This window comes from Dermacentor variabilis, chromosome 10 (genome assembly GCF_050947875.1).
Source record: "Dermacentor variabilis isolate Ectoservices chromosome 10, ASM5094787v1, whole genome shotgun sequence".
Lineage (NCBI taxonomy): Eukaryota > Metazoa > Arthropoda > Arachnida > Ixodida > Ixodidae > Dermacentor > Dermacentor variabilis.
In genome coordinates, this window is record NC_134577.1 from 81,879,416 (window position 1) to 81,902,967 (window position 23,552).

General features: G+C 48.7%; 2 protein-coding genes across 2 annotated transcripts; both read right to left on the reverse strand.

The window, feature by feature from the left end:
• Positions 1-210: 210 nt before the first annotated feature.
• Positions 211-4,540, reverse strand: LOC142559623 (uncharacterized). Its single transcript, XM_075671198.1, has 2 exons — positions 3,527-4,540; positions 211-588 (listed from the first exon to the last, which is right to left on the reverse strand). The coding sequence occupies exons 1-2, from the start codon at positions 4,424-4,426 to the stop codon at positions 415-417; spliced, it is 1,074 nt and encodes a 357-aa protein (XP_075527313.1). The 5' UTR covers positions 4,427-4,540; the 3' UTR covers positions 211-414.
• A 3,405-nt stretch (positions 4,541-7,945) lies between these two features.
• On the reverse strand, positions 7,946-22,762 carry LOC142559305 (uncharacterized). The gene is made up of 7 exons (XM_075670922.1): positions 22,715-22,762; positions 20,723-20,923; positions 19,233-19,344; positions 13,665-13,979; positions 12,078-12,187; positions 10,528-10,616; positions 7,946-8,677 (listed from the first exon to the last, which is right to left on the reverse strand). Exons 2-7 carry the CDS (start codon positions 20,848-20,850, stop codon positions 8,169-8,171), a joined length of 1,263 nt encoding a protein of 420 aa, XP_075527037.1. The 5' UTR covers positions 20,851-20,923; positions 22,715-22,762; the 3' UTR covers positions 7,946-8,168.
• Between the last annotated feature and the right edge of the window lie 790 nt (positions 22,763-23,552).

A 23,552-nucleotide genomic window follows, 5' to 3' on the forward strand; every position in this document is an offset into this window, starting at 1 on the left:
GGGTTCTTCGACGTGCACCTAAATCTAAGTAAACGGGCGCTTTCGCATTTCGCCCCCGTCGAAATGCGGCCGCCGTGGGCGGGATTCGATCCCGCGATTCGATCCCACGACCTCGTGCCTAGTAGCCCAACACCATAGTGACTAAGCAACCACGGGGGACCTCATCAAGTCCTCAACGCTGCATTCAAGACAAGGCGCATTGATTAACGACATCTAAATTGAACATTTGTTTCTTTACCATAACTTCGCAACTACACTATAACACACCAATCACCGGCGAAGCCGAGCTTGCCTATCTTCGCCTAAAGCACACAATCTCACCGAGCACACAAGTGTTCGCCAAACATACGAGTAGCGTTATACCGCGAAGAGTTCCCAAAGGGTCAGGGTGACGACTCCTCAAGAAACGCGGCGTCATTCGACGTCGGGGCCCGCAGCGGTCTGGAAGTCCTCGTCTTCGTCCGTGGAGGCGACGGCGCCCGACGTCGACGCCTCTCGGTGAGCTTGGTCGCCCGTCGATTCGCTCGTCCTGTTCTGGACGGGCCAGTCTTCTTCGGAGGAGCCACGCGTGCGGACCACCGAGAAGACCTGTAAGAGCGAATTGCGTGCACATGTGGCTAATCATCAGTGTGGAACATGATTAACCGGTACCAACTTTAGACGGGACGGAGCAACGATGGACACAGGACGAACGCCATTAAGCTGATTGGCTTATTCCACTCTGAAGCACTTCACCATCCTTATGGCACTTTCTACATTTTCGCCTACCTGCAGTGGAACGGCACTCCCAATCTCGTTCTACTAAGGATCCAGCTGTAAGCGGGAAATATTTACAAACATTTTGCACGTGCCTAAGTGGAACTGCGTTCCACATAAAACGTCACGAAATATATGGAACGGCTTTCGATGAGCTGTACTTCACTTATTTAAACACACATGACATCATTAAGTATGCTGAACTGGGTTCAGTTGGAATGGTGACTGTTATCCGGAGGTGTTCCACGTACCTGTAATTCTTATACGGGAGCTTCTTTCACACACGTCTACCTGGAACCATGTTGAAGTAGTTGAAGTAGTTGAAGTAATTGGAGTCCCGCATACTTAAGCATGGTTCAACGCAGAGGTGCGTGATAACAATCTTGTTCTGGATAATAGGGGAATGATAACAATATCTCCAAATAATAACGTTCCGGAAAGGGGAATAAACACTGTTCCTGATAATAATGAATGAATGAATGAATGAATGAATGAATGAATGAATGAATGATGCTGGCCGGGTAAATGAGAGAGAGAGAGAGAGAGAAAACGCGAGTACCGTGCAATCACGCGCCTACAAAACCGGCATAACGTTATAGTTATCCCAGTTTACCAGCACAATCAGTGAGGCGTGGTCAGGTTACGTGTGGGTATATACGTTTCTCCGGGGCGCAAGAGAGGTTCGCGAAGCCGCAATCGCGACGCTTTCCCACGAGGCAGCGCTGGAATGGACGTGACTCAGCTTTAATCTCGTCGCTGACGAGATTTTTCGCTGCACCCAGAGGAAACTTGGAGGGACTGGCAGTGGGCCGGCACGTTTTTGACAGCTGGGAGCGGCCGGACGCCGTGAGCTGAGGCACCCAGCGAACGTGATCGAGCGCGAGCGAGCGGTGCTCGCTTCTCGTACCCGCTCGAACGCAAACGCAACCTTCGGTGAACATTTACACTAAATCTGCTTAGACCGGTAAAGCAACCTTCTAACACACACACACACACACACACACACATATATATATATATATATATATATATATATATATATATATATATATATATATATATATATATATATATAAACTGTACTCTGGCGAAGGCTGGTCCACCAGCCGAAAACGTTTAGTAAATAAGTCTTCCAAAAAGTTCGCCGTCTCTTTCCTGCGTATGTTACGTCGGGGTCCTAGCTGCGTGCTGAACTTTGAAGAAACCTCCTATATATATATATATATATATATATATATATATCTTACACACGATGATATTTGTTGGACGCGAAGTTCTGACGGCTGCCGTCACACGCTCAAAAACGAGGCGATGTTCGCCCATGAGCGGCGCAAGGCAGTATTGCGTGCGGAGGATGTGTGTGCGTAGAAGTACACGAAACGTCACATTTGTACTTTGTCTTACATGACACGTCAGGATGAACGGGCTTTCGCAAGTTTACAACGAGCGCCCGAATTTGCACCCTGTTAATAATCCCGTCGTTAAACGCATCTACACACCCCTCGCAAAAAAAAAAAAAGAAGACAAGAAGAATGTCAGTGGCATCTCCCATTTGAGACGTGGGCACACGTCATTTAGGGTACGAGCACATGAACGCCACTTGAGACTGATAAAACAGCGCCAATACTCAAGTGTTCTCTCGCCAAACTCCCCCTAGCTAACGTCAGTTATATGCTTTTCGCGTTCTCTCTTTCCGTTTTTCATCTCTGCGAGCGACACACCGCGACGTCTCCATAGTCGGCGAGACACCGTCGCCCAAGAAGGGCAGGAGACGGCGAAGCTATAGGTTCACAAGCAACACCCGAGCGACTGCATTTCGATAGTGCCCTTTTTATCGGGACAGGACCGCCCACGTCTTTATTCGCCCTGCCTCCACAATTGGTCCACGTAACAAAGTGTGTCAACACCATAGCGAAGGCAGGTATCGTGCGCTGCTGTCGGGAATCCTGAGTTCTTGGTGAAATCTGGCTCGCCGGTGCTGGCTCAGGACCTAATTTGTAGGCCCATCCTGAGTCAGGATCGGCCCACCAAGTCACCGTCTTCGATTACACAATTTCCGAGGTCGGCCCAGTTTTGCTTGTGCCCTCCCTCGGTATACCGGCACAGCTCACTTGGCGGGACAGCCGACTACAACGACAGGTTAAACTTCGCAGGAGGTGGGCAAACAAACATTCGCTCTAGGAAAATATAAAGAGTAACAGCATGTTAAATTGTGCGGTTTAACTTCCCGAAACTTCAGAGTGGGTTATAAGCCAACCCTGGATTAATTTTGACCGCCCGGGGCTCTCTTAACCTGCACCCGAAGCACAGTAAGTCGGTGTTTTTTTCGCATTCCACCCCCATAAAAACGTGGCCTCAGCGGTACGGCACCGAATCCGTGGCATGCGTGCTCAGTAGCTCTGCGCCATAGCCACTACTGCGGGTAGAGCGAAACTGAATGTGACAGCCACAACGACAACTATCACAATCGCCGATAACGTTGGCTCTTAAAGCATGTAGCGAACAGTGGCTGCAGCAGTCGCCTGGCACAGTATAGCAGTTATGGCGTTGCACCTCTGAGACCGACGTCGCTGGTTCAATCCCGACCGTGGCGGCCGCATTTCGATCAAGGCTGAATGCAAGAACACCTCGTGCACCGCTCAGTGGGTGCAGGTTTAAGAGCGCCGGGCGGCCAAAATTAATCCGGAGTCGCCCCCACGACGGCGTCCATTATAATCAGACCGCTGTCTTTTCGGCATTTACAACCCCGAGAACTTAAAACTTTAACCACCTGAAAAGACATGCACACGAAGACGCCGGCCGATACGACCGAGATGACGAGGAGGGCCGGGTTGCAGCGCGTCGACCAGGAGCGACCCGAGGCCCGACCCAGAAACGACGAAGAAGGCGAGACGTCGTCGACATGGCTGGACGTGCCTCGCTCCGAAGCCGGCGGCGACGCGGGTCGTGGAACGTCGTGGGTCCCTTCGAAACGTGGCTTCCGTCCGCGAACATTTTTCGCCGCCCTCGCGCTACGCCTGACGCCTCCTGGAACCGCCAGGTGCCGCTTCTTGCTCGAGGACTGCGAAGACTGTCCGTCACGGCTCGCACGCGGTGCGGTACGCATCCGATTCGTAGCGCCGCTCGCTTCGTCCATGGCAGACGTGCGTTTCTCCGGTTGCGAGCCTTCTGTCGTCTTTGAACTAGTGGCGACCACGGCTTGCCTCCTGGGACGTCCTGCGGTCGCCGCTATCCTGGCGACCGTCCTGCCTCTGGCTGCAACGCGAAACCTGACGACCGTGTCCTCATCGTCACCCTCGTCTCCGTCATCTCGCGACTTGCCGCTGTCGTCGCGCCGACTCCAGCGTCCTTCTTCTTCGTCCGAGGCGCGTCTGTTCTGCGCATGCCTGTCCCGCGAACCTCGGTCTTGCGTCTCGAGGCAGCGCTCGTTTTTGACTTGGCCGCCGACGCTGTCGCGCCCGTGGCCGTCTTGTCCCGTGCCTCGTTGTTTGCAGTCGCTCTTGCGGTCACCGTCTACACTGCCGTCTCCGAAGGCAAGCGCCAGCAGCGCTGTTCCGTCCTCGATGATGCTTCGGGTCGATGCGACTGTACTGTCGCGTTCCCCGCGATCTTCCTCCGTTGTGCCGCTCGCTCGTTCCTCCACGTATTCTGTCCTGTTGTCTTGTTCCATCTCGTGAAGTGCACTGTTCTGCGACGATTGCTTGGAGAACCTGTAATGCTAAATTAGACGAGCGGCGTCCTTCAGGTTTTCGCCTCGGCTTTAGCGGCATACACTTGGAGTGCACGCGAGTGGCTTCTTCTTCTTTCTTCTCCTTCGCTTACAAGGAGGCATGTGTCCGCAGCGATGACGTGCCCGTAGGGCTAACACTAAATCATGAGAAGGACAATTTTATCCTGAGCAACCTAGTGCGTGGGGAACCAAAAAGTAATATACCGACTGCAAAAGACATTTACAAAAAGCACAGGTGGATTTTTCGGGGAAAATGATGATGATGAAGAGGATGATGAAGAGGATGATCCTTCGAGACATGACACGTATCGACGGAGGGAAATGGGCCAAGAACCGGAGGCTTTGAACTCAGAAATTTATGGGAACGAATGGATAATGAATAAATTTGATAATTTTTGACAGAAGTTTCACCGAGATGAATAGACGATTGAAATTTGCAAAAAAAATGTATGATCATATTAAGGTTCCCTGGGCGATTTAGCTGACAAAAAAAAAAAAACGCAACTCGCATTCTAGCGCTTGTAACGTGTTCTTTGTCCTCGTACTTTTTATGTCACAGCTTTGTTGTTTCTAATGAGATGTTTGTCCTCCTGCGTACGTGACTCAGCTCTCAGCGTTGTTTGGTCGAATAATGGCTCGGTCCTCAAGATGGAGCGCCTGCCAAAGTTTCGCTACTTCAGAAGCATAGAATTTCGTGCGTTTACTAGAGGGAACTATGGCGCTAGTGTCGCAGTGGCAAGTCATAGTCACGGGATTATTATTATTATTATTATTATTATTATTATTATTATTATTATTATTATTATTATTATTATTATTATTATTATTATTATTATTATTCATGGAAGCTGCAAGCACATTTAAATCCAGGACTTCGTCCTTCTGGCTTTAAATGGCTCTGCGACTTAACAAAGTGATCATATTTAAGAGAATACTGCGTTATAAATAATTAAATAAACATTAAAATTGCCCGATGGCAGGATTCGAACACAAGACCCCTAGCCCAGAAGCCCGACGTTGAAACTATTACGACGTGGACACTAGAACAAGTGTGACCACTGCAATTAGCAGCGATTATGCGTGCCTGCGGAGTCTTATTTCCATCTGCATTAAAAAAAAAGTATGAACTGCCTTGGAATTAAGACTAATTTAGGCCCAGATAAAGCGTAATAAAGGAAGTCACGAGGACGTCTCAAACCCAAGCACGAAGCACAAAGATGTATACTGCCCATCGTTAGCATGGTGCCGACTGATCGCAGCAACAGAGTTCCCTCAAGTAATTGTAGGAAACTCTTTATGTTCTGAAGCAACTCGACCCTCTGTATAATGGGGGTATGAGCTATTGCTTCAGTGTCAGCCCAGAGCTATTGCTTCAGTGTCCGCCGTCTCTCCGTCCCACTGCTGCAGATCCCTTAATGTTGGTCATGCAATTAATCATGCAATCGCTAGTCATGCGAATTACGATTACCTGTTTCTCAAATCTTCGAAGGTATCGTGAAAGGTTTAGGACACGTCAGAATTTACGAATGTCACGCTGGTCCGACATGATCCGCCGTTCCTCGTTGTTGTTGTTCCTGTTTGACGAAAACAGCTGACATCGCTGAAGGTGTCTTCGTCACGTAGTGCGTTTACAGTGATGGTGATTACCGTACGTTGTTTATTTGGCCTGACATTTGCAATTTTGCACCAGTGCTGGATTTCGCAATCATAAGTATGGTTATTATTAGCGTACGTCATTTTAGTTGGCCGGATGCGCTTTTGATTTTGCGTCGACACTGGATTTCGCAATGATGATGATGATTAGTACACGTTCTTTAGTTGGCCTGACCCCTACGCTTTCACCTTATGTGGAAGTGTTGAAATTCGCAAGGACCCGGTAGTGACCTTGGTCACCTACGATTTTACGGTCTCCGGGGGCTGTCGCCGAAAATAAGTATAGGCTTGGGCTCTCGTGCGGGAACTCCACCACGAATGCGTTAAAGAAGCTCAGGTTGTCCAAATTATTCCGGAGTCCTCCACTACGGCGTGCCTCATAATCAAATAATGGTTTTAAACGTAAAACCCCATCATTTCATTGATTTCTTTCATTTCCGCAATGAATGTGTCGGTGATTAACCATCACCTAGCACGTGCTCGCATGTGCGTGCCCATGTGGCATTGGACAGCGACCACATATCTGGGAGGCGATGGCGCAACAAGTGCCCACAAGCCCGCATTATGCTGTCCGCAGATTATTTGCAATAAACTACGCTCCTGAAGAATCCTGGTGCATTTGATGCGAAAAGTGAAGGATAACTGTGTTCAGCTTTTGGTGGCGCTACCGGAGAAGCTGTGCAGAAGCGAGGGAGTTTCTGTAGGCAACGTTCACGTGTTTTATAGTCATGCGATGTAAGACACCCAATTTCGAATTTCGTGCTCTGGCAGCAGCAGCGGCGAAAGCCGACATCATAATTGCCTGTTAATCCTCGTCGTCAGACTAAATGACTATGGCAGGGACAATGGCCTCTCTTGACGATGGCTATAGTCGGAAATGTCGCGCATCGGCTAATTCGTGCTACATGGGTGCGCATTTCCCAATTTCACTTTACCTAGTCATCTGCCGATCTCCAGAGAGTTTTCCTGGGCGTCGATTCTTGCACTAACGGAGCACTGGTTATCTGCGCCACGAATCATATTACTCGCCTCTCTCTCCTCCCTGTTGGTCTTTGCTACAATATCGGCTTGCTGTTCACCATTTCATCCATCATTATCCGTCCAATAGTGATCGTGATAGAAACAATTTGTACTTCCTCGTATTAAGTATACGAAATTGGAATCATTCCAAAAACTTCGACGTCTGATTCAGGGGCATCAGCCATGTGCGAGCTAAACCACCTTTTGAGGCGACAGTCACGGTCGTAACCATGGGCGTCTGCGCCAAACGTATTCGAGCTACCGGCGTGCGGGAATGTCGCTATAGTGGGTGTGGCGCAGCAACCGTTAAATCGTTAACATATGCACAGATGACCGCAAAAATTTTTTCGAAGCTTGTGCCCCTCAGTAATCAAAGAAAACCAGCCACTGGAGCCTTTAGATTCGAGGGCTGCGACAAAACGTCGCGTTTTCGTCAGATTCCGCGCTCCGAAAAACTTTCGTGCTCGAAACCGTCCGATCCAACGGACGAAGCGCGTATAGGAAAACTGTTCGGGCTGTTGGAATTGGACTGTTGGAAATTGGAACTTAGAAAGCTTGTCGGATGTCTGCATGGTTGCTGCGACCAACCGCGCGGCGCTACCTCACGCTTTAGGCGAAAAACTTCGCGTATACTTACCACGGTACTACGACATCATCGAGCAGCCATCAACCGTAAGTATTTGGTCATTTTTCTCCAGGTGTGCAGAACCAATGGGTAGGGGTAAATTAGCCACCTTCTCGGAAAGGCGGCTGTCGTCGAGAAAAGAACGACAGGCATCCGCCAAGTGCCAGCCACAGCCATCTCAAGGTGGCTTATATTCGAGACAGCCCAGCGCTCGCGCTCGCCTCGCGCCCCGCGCTGCAGGGGCTGCCCGCACCCAACTGTGGCTGGTTACGTCGCGTAGGAAAGAAAGAAAAAGAAACGTCGATATCAGACGCCAGAACGCGTCCCGCCAATCGAGTGCCGCCGAAAAACGGGAGCGGAGCAGCCGACGAAGCGCGCTCGGCGTCACCGAAGTCCCGGCGCTCCGTCGCCGTCGTACCCGTCGTCGCCTTCCTGCCACACTTTCTCAATCTCTACCACGCTGCCTTCGCGGGACGCGTTGCCGCTCCCGCCGTCGCCCGCCCAGCTGGCGTCGGGCAGGCGGCCGTGGCTGCGGCGAGCCTGCACCAGGAACCAGTCGGCCCTCCGGCGAAGCGCGTCCCTCACCAGAGGCTGCGACATCGGCTCGGTCGGCTCGTTGTCGCCGCCGACCGGCATCGGCGGCCGCGGGAGCGCGTCGGCGTCGTCGTCGCCTCGGCCAGCGGGGGGCCAGCCGCGGCGAGCGGCTCTGGCTCGGGGCGGGTCGAAGCCGAAGCCGCCGCTGCCGGCGTAGTCGGCCTCGTCGCGAGGCGTCCAGAAGCGCGACACCATCTGGCGCAGGCGCTGCTCGAACTCCTCGGCGCTCTCGGGCAGCGTGGGCTCGGGGGTGGTCGAGCTGCCGCCGCGGTGCGGGACCGGCGCCGCCTCGTCCACCGCTGCGAGAGAGCGAGGGGAAAGAGAGTTCGCGCTAGTGGTGAGGTACAATAACGAGGGAAAGGGAAGCGATGAACAGGCGTCGAACAAGGATTCTCTACGAAAGCGATGTTCCGACTAGAGTACGTTCTGTGAACTTCTGTCTTGAGGGGGGGGCGAGCTTAATTTAGGTTACTAACAACCACATTAACACGAGAGAATGAGCCCCGAGAAATCATTAAAGGAAATATAACTGTTTAGTTTTCTTAAATAACACATAGAAATGATCAGGAAAACAATGTCCGTGAAACGGTCGACAACCTTGCCGCGGGTGAGAACCGAACCCACGTACTCCGTTTACCGCGTGCGATTCTGGGACGGTTAGGAAGCGCCCCTCAAGGCGATGGCCGTGGATGTTGTCGAACATCCTTTCAACCGCAGGCGTCACGTAATGCGGGAAATGTGTGTGTGTGCATGTTACAAGAAATAACGCTTGGAATGAAGAGCACAGCTCAATAACCCTAACAATCGTGTTTCGGTCTAAGGTTGTCGTAGACTAGCGGGCAAAATGTCGTACCGGCGGCATGGAACACAGAAAATGGGAACGTAAAGGGGAGTGTATATATATATATATATATATATATATATAGATGCTGCGTATAATAGAAGCAAAGTCGACATCTACCTACCTACTGTTGTAAAGACAATTTCAATTTATACCCGCGAATATTTTTACAGTGATTGCCGAAAATTGATCAGTTAATAAACAACGCAGGAACGAATCATGAATCCATAAAACTGCACGAATAGCAGATCTAAATTATATAATCTGTGTTGGTTAGGGCGTCTACAGTAGACAAACAGAACATGTTAATTTTTAGCTTAAGCGGAAATGTTACGTTAGTATATGAGTTATGGAAAAGCCACTCGTAAATTAGAGATACAATGCAGAATGCACGTATAATCCATCAATTTGCCCCTCCTTTAAGTGCTCCAATAGATTCAGTTTGCAAAGTGATGGCATGGTCTTCCTTCTTTTTCTTTCTAACTGAGCTATACAGCTGTCAGCTAGACTCTTTTTGTTAACTTTTGTAAAAGAGAACAGGTGTTGCCCAAATCTAAAGTCTACTTCCAACAGTAGACAGATCTCCACATTTATTCTTTCTTATCTTAAATGCAACAAACGTTGACTAAGTTTCCTGGTTCAATTGATACTGAACAAAACGACGTCTTCGTGTGTATACCTCTCAGAAATTGGCCTTCTCGCAAAGCTTTACATAAGCTGCGCTTTACGATATAGAAAAGCCCCAACCGCCTCACTTGTAAATATGATTATCAGGTGCATTCGCGCATTTCGTATTTATTTTTGTCCACCTTAATTTTCCCACTCTCCCTCTCGAATATTTTAATCGCTTTTCCAACTCCTATGCAGGGGGTAGCCGGTTAACGGTCCTGTGCATGTCGGCAAAAATTTCTGCCTTCCAGTAAAAAGCCTCTCTCTCTCTCTCTCTCTCTCTCTCTCTCTCTCTCTCTCTCTCTCTCTCTCTCTCTCTCTCTCTATCTATCTATCTATCTATCTATCTATATCTATCTATCTATCTATCTATCTATCTATCTATCTATCTATCTATCTATCTATCTATCTATCTCTCTCTCTCTCTCTCCTCTCTCTCTCTCTCTCCTCTCTCTCTCTCCAGGTATAGATATATACAGAGAGATAGAGATATCCCTCTCTCCTCCATGTTCGTGTATTTCGAGAGGAGCTGCCGTGGCGACGTTTCCTCTGAAAGCGTGAGTCGTTCAGCACGCGACAGTTGTCCTCCGAGGCCTTGGCAACCGCAACGCGACCCCATATATACATTCATGCACTCACCGCTCCCGGCGACACCAGTGTAGTGCGTGGAGTTGGCGTCGGCCCGTGCCTGCCGCTTGCCCTGGCCCTTGTCGAACACCGACTTCACCCTGCGAGAGGGACGCGTGCCATCTATGCATCCATACAGGACTGTGCCGGCCAGTCGCGTTGTTGGACATGTACTGTTCGCGAAGGCGCGGCCGGGCAATGGCGCTCGGATACGAGCGACAACCTTTGCGAGCTCGGTCCTAGCCCATCTGGCTCCTTAGAAAAGCTTAGTGAGTCGGTCAGATAGTGCGGCGAAGAGGGTTTGCAGCCGAACGCGCTTCCGAAGAATATATTCCTAAAGAAATTGCATCCTTTGGGGCTTATCTTGTCCTTCGCAATAATCGTCATCGTGCGCGCGTTCTTTTTTTTTTTTTGTTCTCTCTCGAACATTCTTCTCGGCGGTCACAAACGGCACACAGGTATCATAGCTATCAAAGTGAGATAGCGTTCCGTGCGCTAAAGCAACGAGCGCTGTGTGTTGAACAAAGGAAGCGTACGCACGATTGATGACCATTATAGACTAGGCAGGGACAACGTGGCTACAATTAGCACATGACCGGGGTAGTTGGAGAAGTATGGGAGAGGCCTTTGCCCAGCAGTGGGCGTAACCAGGCTCATTATTATTATTATTATTATTATTATTATTATTATTATTATTATTATTATTATTATTATTATTATTATTATTATTATGGTGTGGTAATGATGATGATGATGATAGACTAGGCGCAAGATAAGTGCCACTGTGTGCAAAATATTTTCGAGTGTATTCTTGCCAGTTTGTTCTTCCGATGATTCTGCTGAGACTACTTGAAATGCGTTAGAATGAGCTAAAGCGTTTGTGAGAATTCGGTAGAATTCCGTTGTAAGGAACCTCGAAAATAAAGGAGACTAATAAGGGCTGATGAGGCATCTTCATGGCAAACTTGAACGAATTAGTACGCATCTGTGTGATCTTACATGATGATTAAAACGCTTGCCTTAACTACGAGTTGTATAAGTATGCGAGATTATCCGATGCAGCTTACATGCACGTTACGTGCACGTTACGTTGGCTGTAACGAGTAAATTTCTGCATGACTGCAGCATGCAATTGGAAGAACATTCTGCTCAATTTACATTCGACTCAAATTTAAAAGTGGTGGGTAAAATAGGGGAATCTCGACATACTGACAAAATATCGCGAACACTTATTATTAATAATAATACACTTTTAATAATAATAATAATAATAATAATAATAATAATAATAGTACAAAACATAACAGAAGTGTTTTTGCAAGAGCATACGCAGGTAACCTTGAACTATAGAAGTCAGTAGAGCGGTAAGGACAAGCTACGCTAATACTATAACAAAAGAAAAATGCAAAGTAAGATCGGTAAACAATTTTAGAAATCGCAATATCGATGATCATAACTTGTTCTCGAGTGACGCTAAAAAAAGTTTCCAAGCGCCGAGCTCCCAGCAACGGCGTCCTCCACGATACGCCGGTGCGCGAGAGATAAGACCGACAGGGACTCGCCTGTGGATGAGGTCCTGCTCGAGCTGCGTGTTGTAGGCCAGCAGCAGCGCCAGCAGCACCACCGAGGAACCGCCCAGCGCCGTCAGCATCAGGCGCGCTCCAAGCTTGGACTGCGCGGGGCACCGCACCCTTCAGACACCGATACGTGCCCGCCTTAGGGCCGATTTAGGGCCGATTTACGTTCGAGCCGCCCATCGCCGCAAGCCACACCGCACGCGTGCGGTCGCGCGAAAAATTGCACGTACCCAGCACTTGTCCACAAATTACCATTTACACTGTGTGCACAGTGTATACCTTACACATTGCAAACCGAAATTTGCGCACAAGTGTTTGATACGTGCAATCTTTCGCGCGACCGCACGCGTGCGGCTTGCGGCGATGGGAGGCTCGAGCGTAAATCTGCCCTTACCGCACGTCTCACCTATAGCCGCACAATGTGGAAACTCGAATGTGTTACTAGTAATCAGGTAAATATATCTTAAAATCGTGGCTTATCATATTTAAGCGTTATTCGAATGATCGAAAAACCACCAACATCACTACTGATATTTACCGTATATAGTTACACAAGCAATAGTTACTAACGTTACACTGCTACGACTATAAACTGGCAGACAGCAAGAAACCCATCTCACCCGTAGAAGTGCGTTATTTCATTAAGCCTGTTTTAATCAGCGACGGTGTACCCGCGAACACCTGGACCGGAGGTATTCAAGCAAGAATCCTTCCCGCACATGACGTTGCACTGAATCCGCGCATCGTCGTTTCCTGTAACCATCCGCTGCGGCGGTGGCGTCTCGCGCGAAGAAGGTTCAAAGAAGGTTCAGCTCGCTACTTATACTGCGATGTCTAGCCCGCCGACATAGACGCACGCGAGACACTGAGCTACGACTCCGTTACACGCGAACGACCTCGAAGGGGCACGTGGCACAACGTACCGCATTAAAAATGCGCTGCATGCCGATGCGAAATGCTGTGGAACCACCGGACACATAACGGTACACTTTCGCGGAAACAAGTGGCGTCTTATACGAGCGTCAATAACTGGACTATACTGCAGGCACGTAAAGGGCAGCGATTCCCTTTCGCTCGATTCCATTCCTTTCTCATTTTCCCGAGGCGACCGGCCGATCCCTGTCGTGGCGCAAGGCGGAGCGCCGTTCGAACCACTGGCGAAGCAGAAAAAGGAACATATAGAATTCGGATGGAATCGTTACATTATCCCTGCCCTGATTTTCATGATAATGACAAAATATCGCCAATACGTTATGCAGTGGGTGAGGCAAGATGTAGGTGAAAGGATTCATCTTCTTTTTTTTTTTTTGTACCATTTGCTTCTGGCAGTCGCGACCAAAAACAGGTATGTATGGCATATTCAGGTCGAACTCGTGGCCCACATATTCACGAGAACCTCTTACGCCAGAAACGCACGTTCGTAAGACAAATTTCTGGCCAATCCTCTCGTTGGACATATTAGCGAAGGAGGCCCGGCCCACGGCAAAGAGCTTCACATAAGAACGAAGAGCTTTGTAAATTCGCCCCCCCCCCCCCTAGGGATTATACTCCGCGAGCCGTCGAGACACGCACGTGGTGGCGGAGGCGTCTCGGAGCCGGTTCGCCCGTGTTGGTTCGGCTGCTGCCGACGCTTCGGCGGTCCTGGCTGGCGTCGTCGGTGGCGCTCTTCCTCCGGCCGCGTCGCTCTGGCCCGACGTCGTCGTCGTCGGACGCCGTGGAGCAGGAGGAAGGAGGGGACGAGGAACGGCAGCCGGCGGCGGCGCACGAGGTGGCGGCGTGCGGGACACCGACGGCCGAGCTCAGCGTCGTGGTGCAGGTGCGCAGTTCGTCGCGGACGCTAGGGAATCCGTCGCCCCCGACGGGGGTCGGGGGCCGCCGGCGCCGGTTCTGCGTTGCAACACCGAGAGGCAGGTCGCACCCGAACGACACATGTACGCTCGAGGACGCTATTAAGAGGAAGCTTTAGCTCGGGTCCGACTCCGACGCGACCTATTCGAATACGTGTAAAACGCAGAAATGCTTTTTTTCCGATTTTCATGAAATTTGTTGAATTTGAGAGTGAAAGTTAAATTCTAGTGACTGTTGCAAGCGGAATTTCTATTTTAGGCCCTGAATCTTGTTAAAAAGATTTTCCCAGTGTCGAAAGCCTGAAAAAAAAAATAGCAGCACGAAGTTTACAAATTAATAGCCCTGCATCAAGAACAGATATCGTGGTTCTGTAAACGGCATCCATTAGGTCATTGAAAGCGGACAAATTCGGTATGTGAATTTATATTTTACGTGTATTGTTACCTCCTGTACAAGGGTTCAGCAAAAGCTGTATTTCCGTATTAATAAATTTCTTCAGATTCATGTGTAGCATAAATTTTGTCCGCGTTAAATGTACTATCAGATGCAATTAACATAATTGTGATATCATTATTATTGCAGAGCTACGGAGTTGTAAACTAGATAGTTGTCGTTTTCTGAAAATTTGCGATTTTTGCTAATCTTTAATGTAAGATTGACGACCTAAATAAAAATTCCACTCCAACAGTCACTAGAATGTAAGTTTTTCTTTCAAATGCAAAAAACCTCGTCAAATTTGGTGCAGTGGTTGCCGTGAAAAACGAATTCTTCTTGTACATGTACATGTATGGGAGTCCCTCTGACAGTTTCTAACTTTGGGACTCCCTGTGTAGTGCTAATTCTGTATACAATTCTTTGTAAAACTGACATCGTTGATGAATAAAACTTGAAACATGTACTTAAATAGGAGCACCCGAGCTAAAGCTCCCTCTTAATGCCGACTCGTATACGACGAGTCGGCATTACGAGTCGGCAACCGAGGTTAGGCCTCATTCACACAGCCATCATATACGCAGTGGTACGTGTTGCTGAGCTTGTTGGTTCACAGTGAACAATTTGAGACCATAAGACCTGTGCCAGAAACGGAAATAAATTTGGGAGGGGACGAAGCAAGCGCTCACATTCTGCCTTCCCTTTTTATTACCGTTTTGCGTTAAGCGGCCAAATATCTTATGGTTTGAAATTGTTCATCATGTGCGTCCGTTATTTGTTTTTTGTTTTTAACAGACTGGTTAGGAACGCTATGTCATAACAGACGCCGCTGCCGGGACGGTGACAAGACGGGGCGACGGCTATGTACGACGGTTATGCGAATCGGGCCCAAGAGGCTGGAGGCCGGATCTCTATATGCAAGCGGTGTTGTGGGGACGCTCGAGACCCCCCCGCGTCCCATGATGTTGCTTTCCCCGCATGGCTGTCGCGTGTCTCCTGGCATCCTGCTTTCCCGCGTAACACATGTCGCGCTGCAAGTCGGTGTAGTTGCGGAATAGTACGAGAGAGGGCGCGAGTGCTCCTGTGCTGGCGTCACCTGACGGCGGGAATATCGGGGCGCAAGGGGAACTCGCTTCCTCCTTTTTGGGGAGAGGGACCTCGTCGCGCGTCGAGGGACCGCGCACGAGGCAGTACCGCGGCCGCCTTCCCCTTCGCTCATGTGTGTCGTTGGTAGTAGTAGAAAACATTTATTCACAAAAGAGGAAAGAAATACGGAGAAAAAAAAAAGAAATGTACAGTGAGTGGAGTCTTCATTTCAAAACTCCAGTGGCCTTGGCTGCTGCTCTCGCCTGGATTACCAGTCCGCGCTGGGTCTCTAGGTCTGAGCTGGACAGGGTGGCCTCCCACTGCTCCTCCGGCTGTTGTGTTTGTATGTCTGGCGGTTTGGGGCCCGTACACCCCCACGTGACGTGGTAGGCAGTGGGCTGTTCGTTACACCAGGGGCATGCGTCTTTGTAGTGTTCTGAGAAGAAGCTGCATTTGTGTAAGTTGGGGAAAGTCTTGGTCTGGAGCTGTCTCCAGTCCCGCGCTTCCTGTGCGTTTAGCCCCTTGTGTGGTGGGGGGTAAAGCTGTCGTTGTTTGCGCAGATACTGAAGTCTCGCGCCGTAAGCCGCGATCACTAGGTACCTTTACGCCATGAATATCCCTCTATTTCTCAGCGTGTTCCACCGGAATGTTTCATTTGTTGTGTGATTCGGCTAGATGGCTAACTTTTAGAAGATGCACTAAATGCACTTTTGTGTTTGTTAGCGCCACTGTGCACTAGTCTCTGTCCTTTGTTCCATAGAGCGCTTGAGGCAACACAGTGGAATAACGGAACTATCTCAGGAACTCAGAGACCAAGATGCAACATCACATTATGGAGGTTAGCGTAATCACGTGGTATACATTGGTACGTTGATACTGCATCCTGGAATTTCGGGTGTTCAGCTCGATGGATATTATAGGAAGAGCACTTTCCAGGTGCTTTTATTTTTCGTCTGCGACCACACAACAGTCCAGACGAAATATGCAGGAATCTTGACAGAGGCAGATGGCAATGATGCGCTTCAATTTCACGCAGGTCCACGTGCATTACTTTATATCTGGGCTGGATATTTTGTGTATTCGCGTGCTAGTTAATTTTGCAAAGGATTAATAAAAGTTACCCGAACCCAATTGGGTACTAAGGGACTGTGAAGGTTTATTTTAAGGGTGCAACTAATGGTATAGAGAACGAACGTCCTCGCATTTCAACGGCGTCTACATACAGTCGCTGCTGCTCAGAATCGAACCCGCTACCTTGTTCTCGGCAGCATAACCCCATACACGCTCAGCCACCGCTGGGCAGGCACAATAAAGAAGCGTCTTTCCGTTAACTGCTAGGTTGTTAGGACTGCTACACTCGCAGCAGCCATAAACGAAGGGAAAAAAAGACTAGAAGGTAGCGTCACGTGCCAGTTCTGAAACATGGTCGTTATATAATAAAAGAACTACTTGTCGGAAACAAGCCCTCGTAAGCAGGCGATAATTTCTTGCAGGCGAGCGCATCGAGACTTTGGAAGAAAGTAGAGCGGGTAGTGAGGACCAATCACCACGAGGACGTCAGTAAATGTTACCAGGAGCCAAACGAAGTCTTGAGGGGTCCGGTAACCATGGAGGGCCTGCTTCCCAAGAGTCAATGCTCAAATGAGCTCGAAGGAGGAGTGGTGACGTCAGCTTACCGAGGCTAGCTGCCTGACGTCGTGCTCCCCTAGTAATTTTTGTTGTTGTTTTTTTCCTTCCTCCATGGTGGCAGTGAAGAGCGAGCTACAGTTACGGTGATTCCGCACACGTGTTCTTGCGCCAAGTAGTCCGGCATTGTTTGACAGCGCTTTGTGTTTCGGCTTGCGGAAGCAGATACTGAATCAGCGTGGCAGGCGCCGCTTGTCGTGGTTTCGCATTTGCCAAAGTCACCGAAGAGAAAACCGGAAAAAAAAATTATTATTTGGCCTTGTGCGGATCTTTTTTGCGTCTTATATTTAATTGCTGCAGTTAACCAATGTTTGTGTTTCTGTTCTCCAGCTAAAAAAAAATGTCAATTAGATTGCGGGTCTTTTTTGCGGAGCGCTATTCTCAGCGAGTAGTAGGTTGCGAGCCAGAGGTTCACAACGCTTGCTTTTCTTCGTTGTTATTTACTGAGCCTCAGGACATTATAACGGGCGTTCTTTTTTTTTTTTATGGTAAAGAAAAGCTTAAAAATCGCCAGTAGCATATAACAAACCTACTCACTGAGATAGACTACTCGAAGAGGCAGACATTACCTACAAAGCAAATCAAAATGGTATATTTGACACATTACTAAAATTCCATTAATCAACTTTCAGAACAATTACTTTAGCGCACATATTGCATTAACGCAATCAAGCCAGTGATGGAGGAATTTTGAAGCTAGAAACAGTTATGAGATAAAGGCTGTAATTTGTTTTAAAGGCTGTTCTTTAATTTACTTTTTAAACAAAATGCCTTTTTTTTTTTTTTTTTGCCAGGAGGCTCCAATATCGCTGTAACACCAATGCATTTTGTCGCAGACTTTGGCAACGCATATCTCGGAAATGTTGCCATCCTCGGGATTCTTTCCAAGTGGATATCACTTTCAACGTCCCCGACTACAATTCTAAAAAATTGCAATGATGTTCAGTAATGTGATTACTTTAAAATTGCAAAACAGTGTTAATTAGTCAAATATTTATTTTGAGTTCTCGTGCGGAGAGTGCCCGCCTCTGAGAGTAATCTCGCTCAAGAAGTAAATTAGTCTTAGATGCTACGGACGATTTTTTTTTAAAATTTCGTTAGCGATAAAAGAAACAAAACGCGTTAAAACAGACGTTTGTGCGAGTTGGTAAGACATCGAAAGCATATTTAGCGCCAGCAAACAAGGACGGAAGGGAGACGACAACACAATGCGCTTGTGTTGTCGTCTCCCTTCCGTCCTTGTTTGCTGGCGCTAAATATGCTTTCAATTTACCAACACGCCCAACAAATGGCAATTGGTAAGACATATTTGAAACCCGTGAACACCGCGCTGTTCTTCAGCGCTCGTCCTTATCGTTTCTCCCTGCTTGTCCCCGTGAACACCGCGCTGTTCTGTTTCAAAAACAAAACACGCCGTATACATTTTAAACATCACGCTGCAGTCGTTTAATATCTCTTACTGTGTATCAAGTAGTAAGCTCCACACTGGCTCTGTTTTTGTAGTAGCTGCATGTTAGCAGCCCGACGCAAGTGCGCTGTGACAGAGACACCCGTGGACCAACCCCTTTAGCGGGAATAAACCACGAACGCAGAAGGGAGAAGTAAAGCCCACGCTTTAACTTCCATCTAACGTTTACTAACTGAAAACATGTTATACATATAGCAGAAGCCGTAATAATGTTTAGAAATTTTGAACCTCGCCCTTTAGGGACATCTGTTGAATACTCTTTTCTGGTAAATGCGCATTTACGGCACCTAATCGTAACTTCCCTGCCACGTTATAACATCGTTTTGGCCAGGATTAAAATCGTTCGAAATTAAAATGATGGCCGTTCATTTATTCTGGTGAACTGTGGTGAAGTTGGACAGATGGCCGAATGGACAAGGTCCAAAATTTCTGGGTACAGCAGAATCCGTATCACAAACGCTACCACGTCAAAAAAAAAAAGAAAAAAAGACGAACAGAAGCTGACAACCGTAGCACCATTAGAAGCGGGGGCCGAAATGTAAGTAACATGACGTAGTTTGTGCGTCAGCCGGCAGGCACACTTTCTTGCGCAAATACGCTGAGCCGATGCCCATGTGTACCTGTCGCTTGGAGGCTGCGGCCGCGGCAGCAGCCATGGGTCCCGGAGCCACGACCACGACGCATGCACCGCCGCCTTCGTCAAAGGTCAGGTTGTGGTCACGTGGCCGTCGGCTTGTCGTGCGTGTAAGATAAGCATAGGGCAAACATAAGAAACAAAGCCGCACTGAAATCCAAAGTCAAGGTGGGGGGCGCCGACATATGGAAACACACTGCAGGATGGAAGTTGTATAAACAGGGATAAAGTGGTCGTCCTGTCTGAGGCCCTTTACCCCTGTTTATGTAACTCCTGTGACAAGGTCACGCTGAAGGTCTTCAGCGAAAGTATACCGTTTAAACTATCGTGTGTGTGTCGCGTAACTAGAAACGAAGTTCACGTATTTAAGGACGCATTCACTCGGCGCACGCGCAATCGTTGCGATTTGTTGCGTTTGTAAAGCCATATATTAACTCTTAAAGAAAGGTTGTCATCACTTTTCTATTGACACACGAAGGTTGTGGGATCGTTCCCCCCCTGCGGCAAGCTGTTTTGTCATCCACTTTCATTTCTATTAATTTATCGTTTCTTTACTTCATTCATTAAGCACAAGTAGGTTGCCCTATGTTGTCCTTGGTGTCAGTGTTTGTTGGCTTCTTATGATATGACTAATAAAAATCGGGCCCCTCGGTCAACTCCCTTTCTCCTCGTTTATTTTCTACCTTGATATAACTGCAGTTGGTTACCAATGTTACAAACTCTGCAGAGTTAGTAACATAACTGACAAGAAGAGCTAGCTGCTTTTACAAATGGGTTTCAGCTACCAATTCCAAACGCAGTTGGCATTACCGGATGCAAGGTTTCTAGCCAATAACGCGTAAATCAGACTATAGCTCTGGCGTATTCCAAAGTGGGCGCGATATATGAGTTACATATTAGAGACTTTGTATCCTCTGATGCTAACTGCGTTTGGAATTACTAGCTGAAACGCATTTGTAAAATCGAGTAGCCTTTTCTTTTTGTCAGTAACGTTACTAACTCTACCGTTACTAACTGCAGGAAATAGTGTGACAACCGGTTACAGTGAAGACAACAACCTTTGTTTTTTTTTTTTCAATAGTGTTTGTTGTTCACAAATGGTCGATTTGAGGCATTTGAAATCGGAATAACGACGTTTAGGGCAAATTTGCATACTAACCATAATTCTCGCGTTTACTGAACTGCCACGCTTGCAGCTCCCGTGGACACTATAGCGCGAGAGCTCTCTCTTAGTACTAAGTTTTTTTATATATGACTCTCGCGTGACCAGCCACGAAAGCTAACAGACGAAACGAGGTGAACGCCTAACACGTAGAAAGAGATAGATAGATAGATAGATAGATAGATAGATAGATAGATAGATAGATAGATAGATAGATAGATAGATAGATAGATAGATAGATAGATAGATAGATAGATAGATAGATAGATAGATAGATAGATAATGTGAAGAGGAAGAGACGCGTTGCCACGTACTCGTAGCCACGCCTCCGTTCGGCGTCGTCGTCGTCGTCCTCGCCGTCGGAGCTGGTCGTCCCGGTCTGGGCTGCCGTCGACGGCCTCGACGTGGGCGTCGGCGGCGACGACCGCGTCCGCAGGGGCATGCGCCCTCCCCCCGGCACGAGGAGAGGCCTGAACGGGGGCGCTCGCACTCCGGAAACAGCCTGTGGTTGTCTCCTGCGCAACGTGGGATTCGAGCGTGGGGGAGCAGTTCTCAAACGTCGGCCTTTCGCTTCCGCGGCGCTGGCGCCCCCTAGATTACACAGGGTGCCCTTGCGCTTTGTGGTGTGACGTCCATACCCAAAAAAGAAAACGCATATGCCCCATGAACGTCAGCTCTAGTATTATCAACGTATTCGGGCAGCCCTTATAAAAAACACCCAATGTTCGGATGTGTTTATATATGGATGGGAAAATGCGGGCAACTGATGAATAGTGAGAAGGAGTATAGCGTTGGAATGGAACGGTACGTTACACCATCCCGGCCCAGCCTTCTTCCTAGCGCTTCTATATATGCCGAGAAGACATGATCATCAACGTGACAATCATCCCTGTAACAGACGGTGCGAAAAGTGGACGAAGTGCCCTGAGCAACTCTGGAAGACGACCGGGTTAAGCACTGCCAGCGTACCTTAATGGCTCTCGGCATCTTGTGTGACGTCACAGCTCTAAACGCGCAGGCCTTCTATACCTACAAGGTGTTGCTTCAGGACGGAAGATGCACCATAAAGAAAAACCAAGCCAGCTGCGCCGCCTTTGTAGTCCGCCTATATCTGTCAGCCTGAACACGTCCTGCTGTGTTTCAACGGTTAACTGAATGTCAATGCCGTTATACTTTTAGGAGCAGTTTGCCCGTCGCCTGGAAGATCTCAGGAGATGGTGCAAACCCTCACGCCTCTCATTGCACCACCAATTGGTGGTTAACAACCCTAGGTCCTTATTTCTTAATCCACACTTGGCAAGTAAAACTACGGAACCCTTGCGCAAGCAGCGCATCGTTTCGAACGTTAGAAATTACTTTTTTTTTTCACACCTCTCAAGACGGCTGTCGAGAACACGGGAATGGCCGCTATCAGGCGTTCTTCCTACAGCACAACCAGCCGTTCAAAAATCTTTTTTTTTTTTTTGTCATTCACAACTATGGCAGGATAGCTACCGTTAAGTACCGATACGTAGAATCAGTTACTTGCAGCTCAACACGACGCCCGTGAGAGTAATTGCACTCATTTTCTCGAGCCTCCGTGGTCCCCCACCAGTAATATATACCGAACAGTTAAGCCCTACAACAGTTACCGGTATCCTCACAGCGACTTCCACGTGATTCGGCGACGTTAGCGCTTTAGGTTTTGCTCGGTTCAAAGAATAGAAGCTAAATGTAAGCGTTAGCAAGTCGCCCCCTGTGTGAGCGCTTTTAGTCGTGCCGCAGCAAGCCTTTGCCTGTACTCAATGGGACACACGTAGGCTATAGCGAGTACTGTTGTTGGAAGCGGGACAGGTGTTCGAATGCGCTGTACGTCAGCATGTGGGGCCTTTACTATGCATACTAGCGAGCATTCCACTACTCTACGCTTCTTGAAGGCCTGCTCATGCAGGCCTAAGCGGACCTACACACTGTGATGTCGTCCACGCATGCATCTGTGTATCGATGCGTCACGATAATTAAGCGGGCCTTTATACGAGGGGTTCTTCGACTATTCACACTTCTCCTTCCTTCTATGACATCGAACGCCAGCCTGCTAAGACCTGCGGCGCGATCCCCCCCCCCCCCCCCCTCGTTCTACGGCGGCGTCTCTGTCGCCACTTGGGCGCACCGCCGACGACACAACGCACCACGTAAGCTAAGAACAAAGTAAGCTAACCTAAACCAATAACTAAGCTATGCTAAGCTAAAGGCGAAGCTACTAAGCCTAACGTTCTTCAGCTTTAGCCACAACGCTAAAGGCGTGGGAGCTTTGGTATGAATGTTACCTGGACCACGCATCGCCCTCGGCTGGGATGCTGGCGGCGCTTGAAGGGCGCTTGAAGTGGGCGTGGTTAGGGTCCTCCCCCGGTTCAAGTGGCTTCTCGGGATGCGAAACATGGCTTCTGGTGCGCGAACTATGCACTGTTCGAATCGTCCTTCTGTCTCGGGCGTCTCGGTCAGTGGCGGTATATCGCGCGCTGGTCTCCTTCGTCGTTGTCGCCTCTTTGTCCCTCGCCGTTAGCGCGTGCTCCCTTGTTCTTGCGTCCAAACGCTGGCTCATACTCAATACGGCGGATTGGTCAAGAAGCAGGCACTTTCACGCGTGTTCTTTTGTTAGGTTTATGACAACAAGAAAATTTTCTGTAGCAGAGCGTAGGTTTAGGAAAGGCAAACTTAGAAAATCGAAAAAGAAAACTGGCGTAGCTAGGCAATACGTTTGTCCATCCAAGCAGGAATGGTCGCGTTTGTAAGAGCTCAGCATGGCCATAATGGGTATAATTTGCCAAACTGAAATAAGTGTTCATCAGGTGTTGTAAGGCTCCCGAATGTGTAATGCGTTGCAACAATTTCTTTCTTGTTCGGCTGTGCCGTAACTTTTCGTGCAGGCTGCCGGGTGGCTAAAGGAAAGGCACCGTTAAAAACTTAAATTGTGGTGTTTTACGTGCCAAAACCACTTTCTGATTATGAGGCACGCCGTAGTGGAGGACTCCGGAAATTTCGATCACCGGGTGTTTTCGCATTTCGCCCCCATCGAAATTGCGGCCGCCGTGGCCGGGATTCGATCCCGCGACCTCAGCAGCCTAACACCATAGCCACTGAGCAACCGCAGCGGGTGAAAGGCAC

Bases quoted from the DNA above. Each gene is read 5' to 3' on its own strand.
- LOC142559623 (XM_075671198.1), bottom strand. From the start codon at position 4,426: ATGGAACAAGACAACAGGACAGAATACGTGGAGGAACGAGCGAGCGGC. The intron at 589-3,526 runs GTGGTTAAAGTT...TCGCTCTTACAG, and splicing joins TCGTGTGCATGTCTTTTCAG to GTCTTCTCGGTGGTCCGCAC.
- LOC142559305 (XM_075670922.1), bottom strand. From the start codon at position 20,850: ATGCCCCTGCGGACGCGGTCGTCGCCGCCGACGCCCACGTCGAGGCCG. The intron at 13,980-19,232 runs GTACACATGGGC...GTTGCAACGCAG, and splicing joins CCGCAGCCTCCAAGCGACAG to AACCGGCGCCGGCGGCCCCC. The intron at 12,188-13,664 runs GTGCGTGTCTCG...TGCCCCGCGCAG, and splicing joins CGAGACGCCTCCGCCACCAC to TCCAAGCTTGGAGCGCGCCT.